At 40.5% G+C, this 18,366-nt stretch overlaps 1 protein-coding gene across 4 annotated transcripts in view; it reads left to right on the forward strand.

The window, feature by feature from the left end:
- pxk (PX domain containing serine/threonine kinase) overlaps nt 1-13,194 on the forward strand; it is a 25,641-nt gene extending 12,447 nt beyond the window's left edge. The window contains exons 10-19 of one of the 4 annotated variants that reach the window (XM_047806760.1): nt 1,339-1,500; nt 2,398-2,515; nt 2,613-2,691; nt 2,775-2,823; nt 3,465-3,542; nt 3,652-3,738; nt 3,866-3,929; nt 5,077-5,136; nt 5,832-5,862; nt 9,594-9,819. In XM_047806760.1, the coding sequence (XP_047662716.1) occupies nt 1,339-1,500; nt 2,398-2,515; nt 2,613-2,691; nt 2,775-2,823; nt 3,465-3,542; nt 3,652-3,738; nt 3,866-3,929; nt 5,077-5,136; nt 5,832-5,851 (717 nt within the window). In that variant the 3' untranslated portion in view covers nt 5,852-5,862; nt 9,594-9,819. Of the gene's footprint in view, nt 1-1,338; nt 1,501-2,397; nt 2,516-2,612; nt 2,692-2,774; nt 2,824-3,464; nt 3,543-3,651; nt 3,739-3,865; nt 3,930-5,076; nt 5,137-5,831; nt 5,863-9,593 lie in introns of all 4 variants that reach the window. The other 3 variants (XM_047806761.1, XM_047806758.1, XM_047806759.1) reach the window with 3 other exon arrangements.
- The last annotated feature ends 5,172 nt before the right edge of the window (nt 13,195-18,366 follow it).

An 18,366-nucleotide genomic window follows, 5' to 3' on the forward strand; every position in this document is an offset into this window, starting at 1 on the left:
AGTCTCAGCAAATATTTTGGTCATTTCCTGATTTTCGCTTGTCTCCCATTCAGCAGAATTGGTTGTGCTGTTTAGAGAGTCCAGTTGGAGCTCATTTGGTTCAAACAGAATTATTAGTCATTTAACATTGCTCAAGCGAATGGTCTTATGCCCCTTTTCCACCGAGGCAGTTTGAGTGCTGGTTAGGAGCCAGAGCCTAATTTAGAACCAGTTCTTTCTTTTTCGACGGCCAAAGCACCGGCTCTGAACCAGGAAAAGTGGTTCTTAAGTAGCACCAAAACGCCAGGAGCTGTGGGCGGGGCTGTGTGCGGGGCTACTGTTGGCGACTGTGGGCGGGGCTAATGTTAGCGCATTTGATAATGTACCTTAAGTATACTAATGTTTAATACATTTTTACTTTACCGCAATATGATCAGTTATCAGCACACATGAAAGTAGGTAGCTACATGCTAAGGCTAACTTTTTTCTGTGTTAATGATAAAATAATGTTATGTACTTTCTCGATTACAACCTCCGTTTATACAAATAACATTGAGCTGCATGTACACGTTGTAATGCTAGCTAGTTTACTTAATACCAAGCTAGCAAGTTTCAGCTAATGTTTGCTATTGTTATCATTGACTAATAAAAAAATCATTCTGGCAGTCACGCTGGTCAAAATTTTCAGAACAGAAAGTACTTGATAACTGCTAATCCACCTTTCCTACTTATAAGTGTAGTGTAATTTAAATCAAAGTTTCAAAGACAATGCTTCGTGATTTTGTGCCATTCCCATATCTAAACCATGGTGACTTTCCCTGACACCTGGATGATCAATGCCAGGCTTATTTGGTTTCTCCCTCTGGGGAAACTCCTTCCTTTTTTTAAAAGAAATCCTTACAAACATGTAGTTTCCTTTCAGAAAGTAGAACTCTTAGAAAAATGAAACCTTTAATAGTCCAAAGACTGCTCGAGGCCAACGACAGGAAACTAAGAAAAACTATTGTTTGTAGTGTCTACTCAAGCAGTTTTGGCTATAGTTTGACATCAACTATTCCCAAAAATGCAGCAAGTACAAAAAAAAAAACAAAACGGTAAGAGTTTTCTTTGGGGAATCATCAGGCAATTATTTTGTTTTCATTTGTTCTCTGTCATCTACCAACTCCTTTTGCTAGATCTTTTGGAAATGATGTCACGATTTTAAGATAATGGGACATAAAACTGAAAACAATGGCCATTCATAATGGGCTGAGTGAGAGTAATGTTGAGAATAATGATTTCCTGTAATTCATTTTTGTTTGTAGATTTTCTTTTTTTCCCCCTCCTGTTTGATTATCTCACTTCTCTATCTTGATTTAGGCCTTGAAATTCCTCCATGACAAGGGATTTCCATACGGTCATCTCCATACCTCGAATGTTGTGATCGAAGACAACACGTGCAAACTGCTAGACATAGAAAACTCCATCCTGGGACTTCCCTCTTACTATCGTCCTTATGTCACCCAGTTCAGGAAAATTAACGTAAGTTTTTTTTTTTTTTTTTGGTCATCATCTTTGTACCACCATTTTTTTTCATAGTACATTCAATGTTTTGGGTCATGTTGTTGATTATTTGTTAAGTCTTATGATATTTGTAAGTGATATTTGTGTGTACTGATAGAGTGTATTTCTTTATATATAGCATGTCCAATAGTGCTATAACAGACAGTTTGTTTCTTATCAATACTTTCTGTTTTGGTTCTATATTTCATTCACAGTTAGGAAGCGGAAAAAAGGACAATAGTTTTATAGATCTCCCTCTTTTAGATAAATTAAATGAGCATTATATATTAAAATTTTCTTTAAAAAAAAACAGGAAAATAATTTTAGGGCAATGCAGTATTTTTAAAAGTATTGTAAAATACTATGGAAGAAAGTTATGATAAATGATTCTGAAATTATTGTGATGAGAATTCATTCAGTCTATAATACATAATATTTAACAATACTCAAACAAGTGTCTAATTTAAAAACATTCATCTGTTTTCCATGACCAGATTGTCATGGACGTTTTGTTTTGTCATTAAAATGTGATGGCTTGGAAACTAGGGACGTCTGTGGTTGAGGTGGGGGTCAGTTAGTGGACAAGATATTTATATGATTGCATTAAAAAGTAAGAATACCAAATATACACCAATCAGTTGCACGTTTCTGTTGAAACCATATTCGGCACTGAAATTTCTCTCATCCGAGCGAAAAGGCTGACCACGTGCGACACCGCTGTCTCCTGTAGTCAGGAGATCAAGTTTGAACACATCAGCACTTCCTAGTAAACAAAATGTAGACAAAATGCATGTAGAAATGTAAAGTGTTTTAATACAGTGCACTGAACTTTCCCCTTTATCTAACGTGTATATCATATTTGTGTTTATCATGCAGACCACAGAGAGCATTGACGTCTTCTCCTTTGGTCACTTGTTGTACGAAATGACGTACGGAAGGCCACCTGATGCCGTTCCTGTGGATCAGTATCCCTCCGTGCCCTACACTTCAGTCGGTCTGTTAGGAAAAATAAATATATAAATTTTTTATTATGTTCTTAAACACACACGCGTACTGAAAGTGTGGTGATGACCTGACTGTATTTCTCGTAGTCTCGGTCCTGCAGTCCATCCTGTCCACTGAGGCATGTAAAACAGGGATGCCCACAGTTTCTCAGCTCTTACAGACACCGTGAGTAGCAATCCATTGTTCTGCCACTGTTGTGTAATTGTCATGGAAATAATTGACAAATCTGGGATTTTCTGCTCTTGTAGCCTATTCAGGGACGTGCTGCTGTTCAACACAGAGAAAGCTCAGTTTAAGGTAATTGTACTTTCTTACATGGATTACATTACATCTAATCCACAAACACACTTTATTCTTTCAATTTCCAAGTATTCTAGGTCTAAGAAGTAACACTTTGTCTGCATGGACTCGTATGGCCGACGATCCGCAAAACTTTAGGCTGTTACTAAACAGATTAACAACATTATTGTGTTGTTGTTGAGTCTTTATGACTGAAAAAAGTGCATATTTCTTAGTAACATGACAAGCTGAATATTTTGTCTTCAAGACTTCAAGACAGAAACTATTTATAGCTGCTAGAACACAAGTGAAAAGAGTAACTAACAACTAACTAATCCCATGAATGTTCTGCAACATTAACTGGAGCTACTGTGCAGAGCTAAGCACAATGGGAGAAAAGACATAAAACAACCCCAGATGGCATCAAAATACTGATGACAGCCTTATTCATTTTGTCTGTAAATGTTACTGTACATAAATAGGAATCAAATAAGATGTATATAATGACCTTATCTTAGAAGCGTTCTTTTACATAACAATAAAGTCATATTACCCAGGTTTTATCCAAGTCGTATTAGCTGCCAAAGTAATAAATTAGCTAAAGAATGATTCTAATTGTAAAATATAATCTTAGAATGTTTTTCATCTCTAAATTATAGGTCACCTCCAAATTGAAAGAGGCCATAAAATCGTCCAAAGAGTGTTTGGAAAAACGTCTTCTAGAGGAACAGAGAGCGGTTGGTGCATTATGAGCTTCTAATTTTCCATGATGTGGAAAAACACACAATTAGAGGTAATTGATTGCTTGGTGTTATCAGTGCTAACCAGAGTGCTGTCACTGTGCAGGTTCAGCAGCACAGGAGACTGACGCGGGCACAGAGTCACCACGGCTCTGAAGAGGAGAAAAGGAAGAGGAAGATCCTTGCCAGAAAGGTACGAGCACATTCAAACGTTAATTAAAAGTGTGCTGTTTTTTTTTTTTTAAAAAAAAAGAGATATGAACGATGAATGGAAATGTATACACAATGTAGATAAATTGCTGCTTTTTCCTTGCATTCAGAAATCCAGACAGTCTACCTATGAAAATGAGGAGGACTTTTCTGTCAAATACAACAACAACTCTGGTAAGACAATTTCAGTATTTTATTTAGTTCATTTACTTAATTTCATTATGTCTTTTCTTTATTTAATGTTTTTTTCAGTGTTTCAAATGGTTTCTATGTGGTACATATATAAGGTTGTTTATCCACTGTTTATCCACGATTATAACATATAACTACCCTTTTTTTTAATGTGTGTGTGTGTGTGTATATATATATACATATATATATATATATATATATATGTGTGTGTGTGTATATATATATATGTATATATATAATTTTTTTCACCTTGGCTAATCATCCTTTATAAGTGCTCTTTGAATTTCTAGTGTTTCTTCTGCTTATGATGATGTAATAGTCATCGGTTTCACAAAGGCATGTTTGGGGAATAAGAATGGAAAATTTCATAAGGTTTATATTCTATACGAGTAAAACAAACAAAGTACTGTTCAGGCAAGATCCATTTTCCAGGCATACAGTATATTGCTGGAGGATCCGTAGTAAGTCCGATTAATTCACACAAGAAAAGAAATCACTCTAATAATTCCATAGAGAATCTTTTGAGAGATACAGTAAGTAAGCACAGTCGAGCCCTGCTGTAGGGGTGGAAGGGTTGATATGAAGCTAAGCAATCACACTCATCTCTAAGCTCATTTATATGGGAGAGGGTAGTCAGCTCGTTTCTCTGAGCGTATTCAGCTGCACTGTGATGTTACATGTATAGCATTTTGAAAAGATGCAGTGGCAAGTTTCACAGCTTGCCGCTTAACGTTTGTGTTTCCATGTGAGCTATATAGTATCACTTATCTTTAAAGCAAAATATATGACCTTTAAGGAAGTGCAGGTTGTGTTAGATCGGTAGTACATTACAGCAGGGTGTCAGTCATTTCGGACTGTCTCCGTATCTTGCCATTTTCCGACAAAGATACCTGATTCAGGCACAAATTCCTATGGATACACTGGTAATAACTGCATTACCACTACCTCGTCATGTAAAACTAATCCCATCCAAATAGGGCATGAACACGATCAACCAACTTGGTTCTAAATAAAATACGGCGGTTCCAGCACGTTCATTTCCAAACCGCTCGTAAAAACATGGTTTCTGAATCGAAGTATCAGTGAGATCAAAATGCTGAAGTGTTTTATCCGTGCGTTCATTTTCCAGGTTCAGGAGCGAGTTCTCCACCTACTTGTCCTTCTTCTCCCACTCCTCCACCTGCACCAGGTATTCATAGGTTTATAAATTGTTATAGGCATGAACATATACACTTCATATTCATTTGTTTGTTAGGAAATAAAATGATCACAGTCATCCCATTTCTAAGCCACACATCAGGTATTGTATTTTCCGGATATTACAAAGTATAAGACACCCGTAAAGAGTCACTTTCCAGGTTAGTTAATCCAGCTTGGTTTTTAGTGCACTAATTGAGAGCTGTTTTGTTTACTGAGCTGAAATCCTCATTGCGAGGATCGATCTATATCGTAACAATTGGAATCCATATAACAGGCGATATATATTATTAATAATAATAATATTAATAATTTTTATATATATATATATATATATATATATATATATATATATATATATATATATATATATATATATAATATTTCTGTTCATGTTTAAATATCTATAAGCAGTAAACTCTTCTAAGTCGCAGCGCCCACTAGAGGGCAAAAAGAAAACACCCTCTTGTAATCCAGAAAATACAGCAACTAGAAAATAGTAGGTTTCTTTCTTACCGTAAAGATATTCATACAGAACAACTCCTTCTCATTCTCAGTAAGAATAATCTCTTTTTTTTTTAAACACACCCTACACATCAGACACGTTGTGCATTTTAATATTTCTTGTATGAATTGAAGAGTAACATGTATCTGCTTCTTTTTTCCCCTCTCGTGCTGTCTTCAAAGTAGAGCATGCACCATATTGAACATGTTTGGGGTAAAGTAATCATATACTAAATTATTTCTGTTGTAAAGTTGCAGTGTGTCCTTCCTCAGTAGCAAAGAAGAAAGAAATTAACAGCATATAATGATCTGTATTTCTAGAATTACTATAATAGGTGCTTACGATTGCACTCCAACACCCGAGGTGGTGTTTATTTTACTCAATGAAACATTATTCTGTGATTACAGATCTGACCTACTGAGAAGGGTTCATGCAACTTTAAGACATCTCAATCTGCAATGGCCTGCTCAGCTGTCCTTGACATTTTATATAGTCTTTATAAGAGACAGTAGGAAGATTTTTGGTATTAGTGGGATCTGACGACACAGCACGTTTCAGTGTGTTGGGAATTTTTGGGAATCATGATGTCATTAATTTTGGTGGTTTTGGAATGGATTTTTTTTTTTTTTATGTATTGCATATCTTGCTGGTGTGGTTCGATGGAAAATAAAAGAAATCCTAATCGGGCCATCAGCTTATATCAAACTTTTATAGTATAATCAAAGGTTTGATGGAATTTTGAGTTTGTAAATCTGGACAGAGAGCACTATTTCAGGTTGCATGCTGGGTACCGTGTACCCTGCATTCGGCACACAGTGGCGCTTTTGCTCACTTCCTGCAAAAGAACAGTCCTGTAACTGTGGGCACATTGTTATGAAAGTTTCAATGCTGCAGCTTGAATGTTAACCCACATGGTAAGTGCATCAATCTGCTTAGCTTTAGATGTGGCATGCAACTCGTGTTCGTTTCAGCAAATGTGCCCTGCGTTCACACTAGCGAGCGACAACACAAACAGTCTTCATTGTGATTCTGGAAAAAGGACGGAGTGATATTTTTAAGACATAACAGACAATCAGTCTGAATGTGGATGCAAGTGTTCAATATGGTATTTAGAATGTTATGTAGTATATAGTGCAGTATCTTTGTTGTATTGCCATGCAGGGTGTATTTCAAAAAAGGGGGTCAATTCCATGATCAATCGATCTTTAGTTGCTTGCAGCGCAAAAAAAAAAGGCAGGCAAAAGCTAAAGGTGTGCAACTAGATCACCAAAAACTTTCTCAGAAATAGCTGGCAGTTTATTTGGCCATGTAGTCTAGCAGAAACTTTCTACATGAAAGTAATTACCGTTTTAAACTTAATTCTATCTCCAAAAAAGTCCACTATTCATTTTATTCATATTATTAGATGCACTGCAACATTATCTGACATATTTCAGATTCTGTGAATTAAGGCCACAAGTTACTTCAAAATTTATGTCGTGCAAAGATATTCGTATTTTGAAATGGAGTGAGCGGATGTTTAAGTCAAACTCCTGGGCTTTGCATTCCGATTATTCAGATAGTCTGCATGTAGTTAAAGTTTCTATAGCATCTAGTCCCTAGGACACTTTTAAACAAAAGCAGTTGCACTGTAAATGTGGCTAAATAAATAAATAAAGAAATCACAGAAGGCTGAAGAAGGAAATAGTGTAATAAATAATAAAATGATATAGAAGGAAGTAAACATCTTTTTGAAGACTAGTATATTGCCAATATACTGCTGCATGAATAGTCCTCGGAATTTATTTTATATCACGCACCAACCCTTAATGGTTAATGAAGTCATTAGACACTAATCAAGGTCATAAACCTAAGGAGCGTGTGCAGAATTACACAAAGGTTTGAAGGACAATTTCACCAGCAGTGTATAAATTTAAAGTCTTTTGTGATTTATACTTTTATCCATTAAAAAATACACAAATAAAAATATTCTAAAAAAATATGTATTATTAATTACTTATTGTGGTCATTTTTAGGATTTAAACATTGACCATTCTGCATTTTTTGAGTGTATTTACAACCCAGAGTACATGAAATTCAGCAGGGCATTTTTTGGTTGCATCTTGCTGTCAGCCATTAGCCCAAAACTAAAATCTGTCAATTGTAGAGCCACCTTTTGGAAGTAATCACAGCCTTAAGCCTTCTTGGGGCAGACAGATTGGATGAGCAGAGTCTGTTATCTGCCATCTTCAGATCTCTCCACAGATGGTCTATGGTATTCAAGTCTGGCTTTGGTTTAGCCACTCAAGGACATTCAGATACTTGACCAGAAGCATCTTCAGCATTGGCTTGGCCATATGCTTTGAGTCAGTGCTGTGCTGAATGTTGAATATCGGCTCCACTTTAAGGTTGTATGATCTCTGGATGAGGTTTTCTACACAGCACTCTGTATTTTGCTGCATTTGTCTTAAATTCTGACGTTTCCCTGCCACCGAGAAGCGTCCACAACATAGTTCATAGTAGGGATGACCAGTTGATGAGCAGCTGTTTTTTTTTGTGAAGTAATGGTTCCGGTTCAGCCTAAATAGCTCATTAGACCAGAGACATAGTAGGCCATCTATTTCTTCATGCTCCTTCGAGACCTTAGGTGCCTGTTATATGTGCTTCCTTCTAGCTAATCTACCATAAATCCCTAATTAACAGAGTATTTCTGAGGTGGTTTTTGTGGTTGTCCTTCTGGCAGGTTCTCCCAGATCTATGTATCAACACAATTTGTGTTGAATGTACAAACTGAATGTAGACTCCAGGCAAGTTCCTCATCTTAACATAGAAGCCATAGAAGCCTTTATTATCGGCACATATACATTACAGCACAGTGGAATTCTTTTCTTCACATACCCCAACTGAGGAGGTTGGGGTCAGAGTGCAGGGGCAGCTATGATACAGCGCCCTTTCTCAAGGGTCCAGCAGTGTCAGTTTGGCTGTGCTGGGCCTTGAACCCCGATCCTCTGATCAACAACCCAGAACCAAGATAATAGAAGAGAACAGGTTTTGAAGAGAGATCCTTTATAAATTAAATCTTTAAAGCAAAAAAAGTGTGTGGAAAAAATCTGAAGTTGTCTATATACTGTTTGAACCCACTGTAAGTCCATTGCAATAAAAGGATATGCAGCAAATCTAGGAACACTGTACAGTTTATGTGATAGACTAAAGCTTGTTTAAATAGTGAAAAGTGTCCACCAACAAAGCCACTCAAGGTGTTTTTAAACTTCTACTGCTTTTCAGCATATGATGCGCTACTGTACAAAATGTCTGCTTCCCAGCAAAACATGCTCAGAGCGCCATGCTTACGCTGTCTCCGTTCTCTCGCCGTACCTCTCAGTCATTTTCCCAATTTGCAGGGAAAATATAAATCCAAACGATTGGCTTGATTTGTTTGTAGTTTCTGTGTTTCTTCCAGTTTCAACTTATTAGTAACTTGTGTTTGGTTCCTACTGGCCTTTTGGCAAAATAAAGCACAACTAAAGCAAGATGTTTAAACTCACAGCTTATTATAGTCCTTGGAGTGTTATGAAGATTATTAATGATTATACTTTAGTGATGATTGAAGTATCTGAGCTGGTGTATGATGTGCGAGTACAATGTTTACTGCCAACAACCCTGATACAGCATTATCTGTGATTTTCCAAGTCAGTAGAGCTTAAATCGGATCGAAACAAGATTCTAAAATCTTGTTTGATCCAAAACAATACTCGGGTTTTGAATATTTTGGTTATCATTATTTGAAAGCTAGTCTGATCAGTTATGCCCACATGTGTCTGTTGTATTGGTCATGACATCTACAGTACGTAGGAGGCAAACTTGGGCCAACACGAACATCTTGTTGCCTACTGATGTGAACGCAGGGTTATGTGGTTTATTTGTGCATCTCTGGTAACACTAAAATTTGTTATTGGTCATTGCAGGTGTTCAGCCAGTGACCCTTCCACCGCCTCCACCACCTCCTCCACCTTCTTTAGGGATCGAGCCCAGCCCTCCGGCCCTCCATCCCCCTTCCGTTAACGGCAAGGGCCGAAGCGCCCTCCTGAGCTCCATTCAGACCTTCAGCAAAGGCCGACTGAAAAAAGCAGAGACCTGCGATCGCAGCAATCCTACCATCTGAGCAACACTTTTTATGGTCCGTAGTTCTTACCGTGTGCAATTTGTACTTGGCCCTTTCATCCGAAGCTTCCGGGATCTGATCTTAAGGAGTGCAGATATGTTTTAGAACTGGACTGTAGGGGGATACAATTTTCAATATTTTACTCCCAAATCGGCTGCAGATCAGTGATGGTGAAGCTAAAGTATGGGCTGTCTGTGCTGCTATACAGGATATGACCTTGGAAATGGCATTTCAGCTGTCAGGTTTATAAATTGGACTTACATATTTGTGGTAAATTATCACACACGCCATACAGTAATCTTCCTGACCCCTATAAAATCAGCCTCCAGCTGCAGCACATTAATCATGTGGTGTTTTCAAGCAGAATTTAGGTTGAGTTTCAAACAAAAAAGAACTTTTAATGCTCTGGCTTTCACTTTTGGGTTTTACTTAAAACATCGTTTAGGTTTTGCCTTTTAAACCTGTTAAATCTGTAATATTAATATAATAGTACTTTTAAATCATGACAGAATTGCAGCAATTATGAGATTATCAGCACTTGACAAGACAGAAGAGGTAGAAGTCGCTCGTTTTATATCTATGATCCGACTAGACCGATTTTCAATGGTTGCTTTTAAGAAAGAGAGTTAAAGAGTTTAAAACTTCAAGGCATCCTGGAACAGAGCTTCACAGTAGGATAATCAGATTGACTTTGCATTAGGCTCCTGAGTGGCACAGAAGAAAAGCAAAGGAAGTTAAAATCCTGATGATACCATCATTTGTGGTCATGCTGTCTGAGAAGGAGGGATGTCATACTTTATCTCCCATGTCTGTCAGAGCGACACTAGCCGATCACGAGCATCTGTGCGCTCATGGGTGCAAAATAAAGAATTAGAAAGCACTTATCTCTGCATGTGCAGCAGTTGAAAAAGATGCAGGAACTGGCATCACATTTCTTAGAGGAAGCCCATGTTTGACTTCACCCTTTCTGTGTGGATGGAATTGGCAAATCACAAACCTGGGAGAAAATGGGAGAAAATATATATTTAAAAAAAAATAATAGAAATGAAAGACCAAAAAAAAAAAAAAAAAGCATGTTCGGTTTTGTGCCACATTTTAACCATTGTGCCTATACAACACGATTGATATCATTTCCATTGCCAGATTTAGGAGCTATGTATCTCATTCTCCTCCTAGCAACAGTGTGAATTGTTTAATAGGTGTTACGTTGAAGCCTGTGTTCCAAAAATAGTGGATATTCCATTTGATCTAAATGCCACTGCTGAAACAGTGGATTTATTATACGAATTGTGGACAAACTTTTCAGCTTTGTTTGACAAGGCAAAGGATTTGAAAACAGTCCAAAATGAATTAGAGAAATATCTGCTTTTTTTTTTTTTTTACATTTCATTGCTTCTTTCAGTTTGTAGCTCCAGTGCAGAACAATTATAGCTAAAACGTGGTGGACATCCGTCTAACCCAAAATGTTTTCCAGAAATATCTGCTTCAAAGTACACACAAATTCTTAAGTCTTGCCAAGGTGTTTTTATACACAGTAGGATTTACTGTAATCTCTAAAAAGGAACAAAACATTTTCAGTGCAATCTGATGATATCATGCCATCCCTTAGAGTCAAACAAGAGATAAAGATAAAACTGTGACTCTATGGCATCGTTGTTTATTTACAAACGTGACTAGAACTAAACGTGTGCATCAGGAAAGGAAATAATCCAGGACTCTATAAAAAGTCACTGGAGTGGGAAGACACATTGATTAGTGTGTGCATTCGTTCCTTCGTACGTTTGTTTGTTTCTTTATTTACAGTAACTGTTTTTTCCCCCCTGTTCACAATTATGCTAGTTTCCATTGCAGATTTGTTTATATTTTAGTGAAAAAAGAACTACCAAATTTTATTAAAAAATTTCACCAGCAGGCACAAACAAATATAACTTCAGGAGTGTGCAGGATTGATTCAACTTTGCTTGAGCTGTCTAACTTTCTGCCGGAGCAAGTGGGAGTGATCAGAAGCACAAGTAAGCCTTCCTGCAGATGGGCTTTTCCTATCATGTCAAGCCAAAAGTGTAGGAGATTGAAACAACTCAATGTATTTCAGGCTGGATAAGTGTATTTAATGTTTTGTCATGTTTGTGTACAGCATTGTATGGGATTAGGAGAAGTCTTTTGAGTAGTTGGATCAGATCTATCTCCACCCCTGGCCTTTGTGTTCTGAAGGAAAAGCAGGATTTCAAAACACTTCTAATTTAAAGCAAATATATGGAAAAATTAATTATGATATGGACAGTATTAGGGTTACAATTGACCTCTATTACTTGTTAGTTGCGTTATCCTTAATAAGGTATCAGACTGGCTGACCAACCACATTAATGCTGAGCAAAATTGTGTTCACTCTATTTTTGTTGTTTTTGCCCAAATGTTCCTTAAGAAAATGCTGTATATGGGAATAAGTACATGTAAAAATTCTGATAAGACATGATTAGGTATTATAGTCATGTTGGCATATTGAACATTACGGTTCCTGCTGGACTGCATGATTGTAGCCAATTTCTGCCCTGTGTAACTCTTAGCCCTTCTGTATATATGTTGCACTGCAGCCTATAAACCATGGAGAGGTTTCCAGCAAAACCCACAGGTTGTGTGTGTTTAGCGTGTACATAAAACATACCAAGGAACAACGTCGGTTTCTCTGCAGCACTTTACCACTGTTCAGAAGTGGTCTTTGAAGAGGTATAAAGTTTACATTTAGATTATCGAAAGATGTTATGAATAGCAAGACAATTTGATTATATTTGATAAATGTAATTAACACTGCACATTCGCCACAACCACTGCTGCAGGCACTGAAGGTGTGCATCTGTTTTGTTTTTGTTTGTTTTTAAAAACACATGTTTTTCATTTTACCCTTATTATAAAAGTTGCGTTGACAATGTTTTAACCATGGTGTTGTGAATTTGAAGTAAAAACATCAAAATGTTCTTCATTGTATTCCAATTGTATATGAGAACATCTTTAATATATAGTGTATCGAAATTCATTTAATTGCATCGGATGTGGTTTGCCTCATACATGACAGCAGGGGTGGACCTAGGATCAGATGTTTAAGGATGTCAGTGTGTGACATGCAAAGCAGCTGGTTAGTAATCACATTGGTGGTCTCTGAAACTAGCAGTCCATAAATAAACAAAAAAGGAGCCATGGACAATGCCTGTCCAAATCATGGTCTTTTCCTATTTACTGATAAACCGTGTGTAACTGTGTGTGACTGTGTGTGTGAGAGAGTGTGTGAATATGCAAATTTATGCCATAAACCTTAACAGGAAAAATAACTGTCATTGATCAGTTGTAAATGTTCAGGTACTCTGTTGAACTTTTTAGCACTGTAAATAAAAATCTTGATTCCCCTTATACATCAAGTTTTCAACTATGTGGAGAAATAGAATCCAAAATTACAGTACATCGAAATCCTCTCTAAACCTGTTTTCATGAAACTATGGTTATCAAAGTTTAAGCTTATTGTTCCAAATTCCTGAACCTACCCAAATTAACAAAACCAGACACCAAGAAGAAACCAGATAAATGGTGGGTTTGAGTATTGGTGACTATTTCCATCATTGTTAGAGACTGTCTCTAGGTTACGACCGTAACCCTAGTTCCCTGAGGAACGAGACGCTGCTTCGAAACGCTATGGGAACGCCCTCTGCGTGACCACGCTCTGAACGACGTGTGTAATCTGACCAATAGGCTTTGGAACGTGACGTCATCGGCGGGTGATGTCGCGTAAACAGGAAGCTACAAATGGCTGCGAGATGGACAAGACACTAGCTCCTGTGAGAGAAGGTAAGCGCCGCAGGGATGCAGGGAGTGTGGCACGGAGACGCAGCGTCTCGTTCCTCAGGGAACTAGGGTTACGGTCATAACCTAGAGACGTTCCCTTTCGGAACTCAATCTGCGTCGAAACGCTATGGGAACGAGTGTCCAATCACGCCACACTGACCAGACCCTGCTTAGAGAGTGAGAGCCTCGGCACCTGCACGTAGGACAGAGGAGCCCGGGGTGGCTCTGAGGTCAAGGACATAGAACCCGACAAAGGTCAGCGGGGTGGACCAACCCGCAGCGTCACAGATGTCTTGGAGTGCCACTCCAGCGGACCAGGCTGTAGAGGCCGCCACACTCCGGGTGGAGTGAGCTCGGACCCCAGAGGGCTTGGGAGCCGACAATTGCATCCACTACCCACCTGCTCAACGTCTGCACAGCGGCCAGGAAAACCTTCCTGTTAGGGCCGTAGCAGACGAGCAGCTGCACCGATTCTCTCCGTGGACTCGTCCTGTGGAGGTAAGTGACCAGTGCTTGCACTGGACACAGTCGGTTCTGTCGCTCCTGTTCAGGGGCTGTAAATGGAGGAAGCTCTGGAGCGGAGAAGGGTCTCTCCTACCTCGGTAGAGAGACCAGCCGCTATGAACTGTGCCCCCTCAGGGGCCACAGCCACAACCTCCACAGCTCTGGGTGGGGGTGCACCAGGGTTCCGCCCGCCTGTGAGAGGAGATCCCTCCTGGGAGGAATTTCCCACGGAGGGCCCTCGAGTAGGGACACCAGATCCGCAAACCATGGCTTGCCCGGCCATCGAGGTGCTACAAGGAGGAGATGAACTCCATCCTGGCGAACTCTCTCCAGAACTCCAGGGAGCAGTGCAATCGGAGGAAAGGCGTACAGGCGTAGCCTCGGCCACGACTGCACCATGGCATCCAGACCTAACGGGGCTGGGTGAGAGAGGGAGAACCAGAGGGGACAGTGCGAGGTTTCCCGGGTCGCAAACAGATCCACCTGGGCTCTGTAGAACCTCTGCCATATGAACTCCACCACCTCGGGGTGGAGACGCCATTCCCCAGGCCTCGGCCCCTGCCTCGACAGGGCATCTGCTCTGACATTCAACCGTCCCGGGATATAAATGGCCCTCAAAGAGAGGAGTCTGTCCCGAGACCACAAGAGGACCGCTCGTGCTAACTTGTACAAAGGGCGAGATCGGAGGCCTCCTTGGTGGTTGATGTAGGAGACCACCGCAGTATTGTCCGTGCGGACCAATACATGGCGATCTCTCAGGTCCGGGAGGAAGTGTTTTAACCCCAAAAACACCGCCATCATCTCCAGGCAATTTATGTGCCACGAGAGACGTGGGCCGCTCCACAGACCTTGGGCGGAGTGGCCACTCATGACCGCACCCCACCCCGTGAGGGAGGCGTCCGTCGTTAGCGTCACACAGCGACATGGAGCCCCCAACACAGGGCCTTTCCAAACATCCAAGGCTCGAAGGGCACGCCGTGAGACCTTGATGGAACGATATGGGTTTCCCCAAGAGAAAACCCCCTGCCCCTTCGGAACGACGAAGTACGGGCTGTAAAAGCCTGACTCTCGAACCGAGGGGGGGACCACCTCGATGGCTCCTTTCCTCAGGAGTGTGTGCACTTCTTGTTCCAGGACCAGAGCCTGCTCGGGTCCCACCAGGGTGGGACACATCCCGTTGAAACGGGGAGGAGAGGATGCGAACTGAATCGGATAGCCGTCCTCTATGGTCCGCAGGAGCCACCGGGAGACTCCTGGCAGCTCCTCCCAAGCTGTCAAAGTTCCTCAGGGGAACCAGCCCCTCAGGGCTGGCCTCTGACCCACTCAGAGCAGCTGGGGCCAAGCCCTGCAGCTGATGGTGCCTTGCGAGAGGTGGGGGACCCTCCCCCTCCACAACGAACCTTCGGGTGGAAAGGTGGGGAGCGAACCGCTGGAGGGAAACCGTGCCCTGAAGCACATCTTGTGGCAGGGCAGACAGACCGGCCTCCATGACCCGAACGGCCGGAGCCACGTACTGCAGCCGTTGAGACCTCCTGAGAGGCGGCGGGCCTCCCCCATCCATACAGAGACTTTGGGCGGAAGTGGAGGGAGGTGCCCGCTGGAGGGGGGCCATGCTCTGAAGCACATCCTGTGGCAGAGCCAACGGCCTAGCGCCCCGGTGGTGCAGGGGAGGGATGGGCACCGTCACGTGAGGCGTGCCCCATCCCCCCAACCGTAGATTGTGGGACGGGTCTGAGTGAACGCTGGCGCGTCTTGGCTGCCGCTGCTCTCCCCGATAACAATAATTAACATCATATACACTGCATAGACTACAATGAGGATCTATTGCTTATGGCTTGTACTTGCCTGGACTGTACTGCATCTTGTACAGTCCGCAGTACTGTTTCAATACTCTGCTGCTGAACTTTTGAGTTTCCGTCCGTGTTTATATGATTCAATAACTCCTGTACTGCTTGCTCATCCGGACATCTTATATCTGCCTAGGCGGAAATATATTCATCGTGGCTCTCGGCGGAACTTCTGGTTTAATAAATCAAGTGATATAAAGTCATTATGGTCAGCTGTTCGGCGCCCACCAAGGAACGCCGGTCGCCGCGCCGGTCAGCGTGTGCTGGCGAACCTGGATAACTCGGCTACCAGACCAAGCAACAACAGCACTGTCAGTTTCGGTCTTCTTAACATCCGCTCTCTTACAAGTAAAGGGCATCTTGTGCAGACTTTTTTCCATGTACTGATCATCTGTTACTGTCCTTTAATGTTGATCTTCCTCTCTTCAAATCAAAATCTTCACATATTATATCATTCCGGAAAATCAAGGACATTAATTTGGACAACTTGTCTTTAAGCATTGCAAGTCTTCCTAGGGCTGACAGCTGTTCCACTCCAGATAATTTGGTCTCTCAGTACAATAATAGTCTCCATAATTTGTTGAATACTTTTGCTCCAGTTAAGACTAGGACTGTTTCGTTTACTGTTACTGCACCCTGGTTCACTCCTTTTCTCCGGCAATTAAAAGCAAAAGGACGACAGCTTGAGAGACTTTTCAGAAGAACTGGCCTTACTGTCCACAAGGAAATGTACTCAGAACATATGTCTCACTATAGACACTATTGCTAAAGCTAAATCTACATACTATTCTGGCTTAATCGGTTCTAATGAAGGGAATTCAAGGCTTCTTTTTTCCTTATTGAAAAATTTTACAACACCCCCCGACTCACTTCCCTCTCATTTGTACTCATCTGATTTCTGCAATACTTTAGCATCATTCTTTACCTCAAAAATTGAATGCATTCATCGTCAACTTATGGCCACTCCTGTTTCTACTCCATGTGTCTCAGTTCTACCTGTTCCTACACTATTGTTCTCTGAGTTTATTCTGCCCACAATTAATGATATCTTAAAACTTATTCATCAATCTAAATCTTCAACCTGTGTTCTTGATCCTTTACCAACTGTCCTTGTTAAGGCTACTGCTTCCTCTCTGTCCCATTTTATAATGGATATTATTTATTCTTCCCTTACCACTGGGGTTGTTCCTTCTCTTTTCAAAACAGCTGCTGTAACTCCAATTCTAAAGAAACCAGGTTTGGACACCAACAACCTTAATCATTTTCGTCCTATTTCTAATCTTCCTTTCATTTCTAAAATTTTGGAAAAAGTTGTTGCTACTCAACTTCATATCCACTTGTCTGGCAATAATCTATATGAACAATTCCAATCTGGTTTTCGCCCATTTCATAGCACTGAAACAGCTCTATTAAAAGTCACAAATGATTTGCTTATAGCAGCTGATTCTGGTTTACTATCCATCCTCCTTCCCCTTGATCTGAGTGCAGCTTTTGATACAATTTCCCACGATAGACAGGCTTTCCACTATTGACATCACCAACATGCCTCTGAAATGGTTTCATTCATATCTCTCTGATCGCACACATTTTGTTCAACTAAAATCATTCACCTCTTCTGTAGTTTCCGTTACCTCTGGTGTTCCCCAGGGCTCTGTTCTTGGCCCTTTGTCATTTATTACTTACCTTTTACCCCTTGGACATATTTTTCATAAACATCAGGTTAAGTTTCATTGCTATGCGGATGACACCCAGCTCTACCTTTCCACAAAACCACATTCCAAACTCCCTCCATCTGCTCTTTCTGATTGTCTCATTGACATAAAATCATGGTTTTCAGCAAATTTTCTTAAACTAAATAGCAATAAAACAGAATTTCTCATTATAGGCACAAAAACTGTGCTTAACAAATTTTCGAATTTTCTTATTTCCATTGATGAATCTCTCATAGCTCCCTCATCTCAGGTTAAGAGTCTTGGTGTCATCTTTGATAGCACCCTTTCTTTTACCTCACATGTAAATAATGTTACTCGGGCTGCATACTTTCACCTTCGAAATATCAATAGGCTTCGTTCCTTTCTCACCACTCAATCTACCACCACTCTTATTCACAGTCTAGTAACCTCCCGGCTTGACTACTGTAATTCTCTTCTTATTGGACTTCCTCACAAAACCCTTCATAAGCTGCAACTCGTTCAAAACTCTTCTGCCCGTATTATCACTCGTACTCCCTCTATCCATCATATTACACCTGTTCTGGAACAGCTACACTGGCTTCCCATTAATTTTCATATCAAGTATAAAATTCTTCTTCTAACATTTAAAGCTATCCACAATCTTGCACCTTCATATCTTCTTGATCTTCTTCATACTCCAAAACCAACTCGCACTCTTAGG

The sequence above is a fragment of the Tachysurus fulvidraco genome, chromosome 2, assembly GCF_022655615.1.
Source record: "Tachysurus fulvidraco isolate hzauxx_2018 chromosome 2, HZAU_PFXX_2.0, whole genome shotgun sequence".
Lineage (NCBI taxonomy): Eukaryota > Metazoa > Chordata > Actinopteri > Siluriformes > Bagridae > Tachysurus > Tachysurus fulvidraco.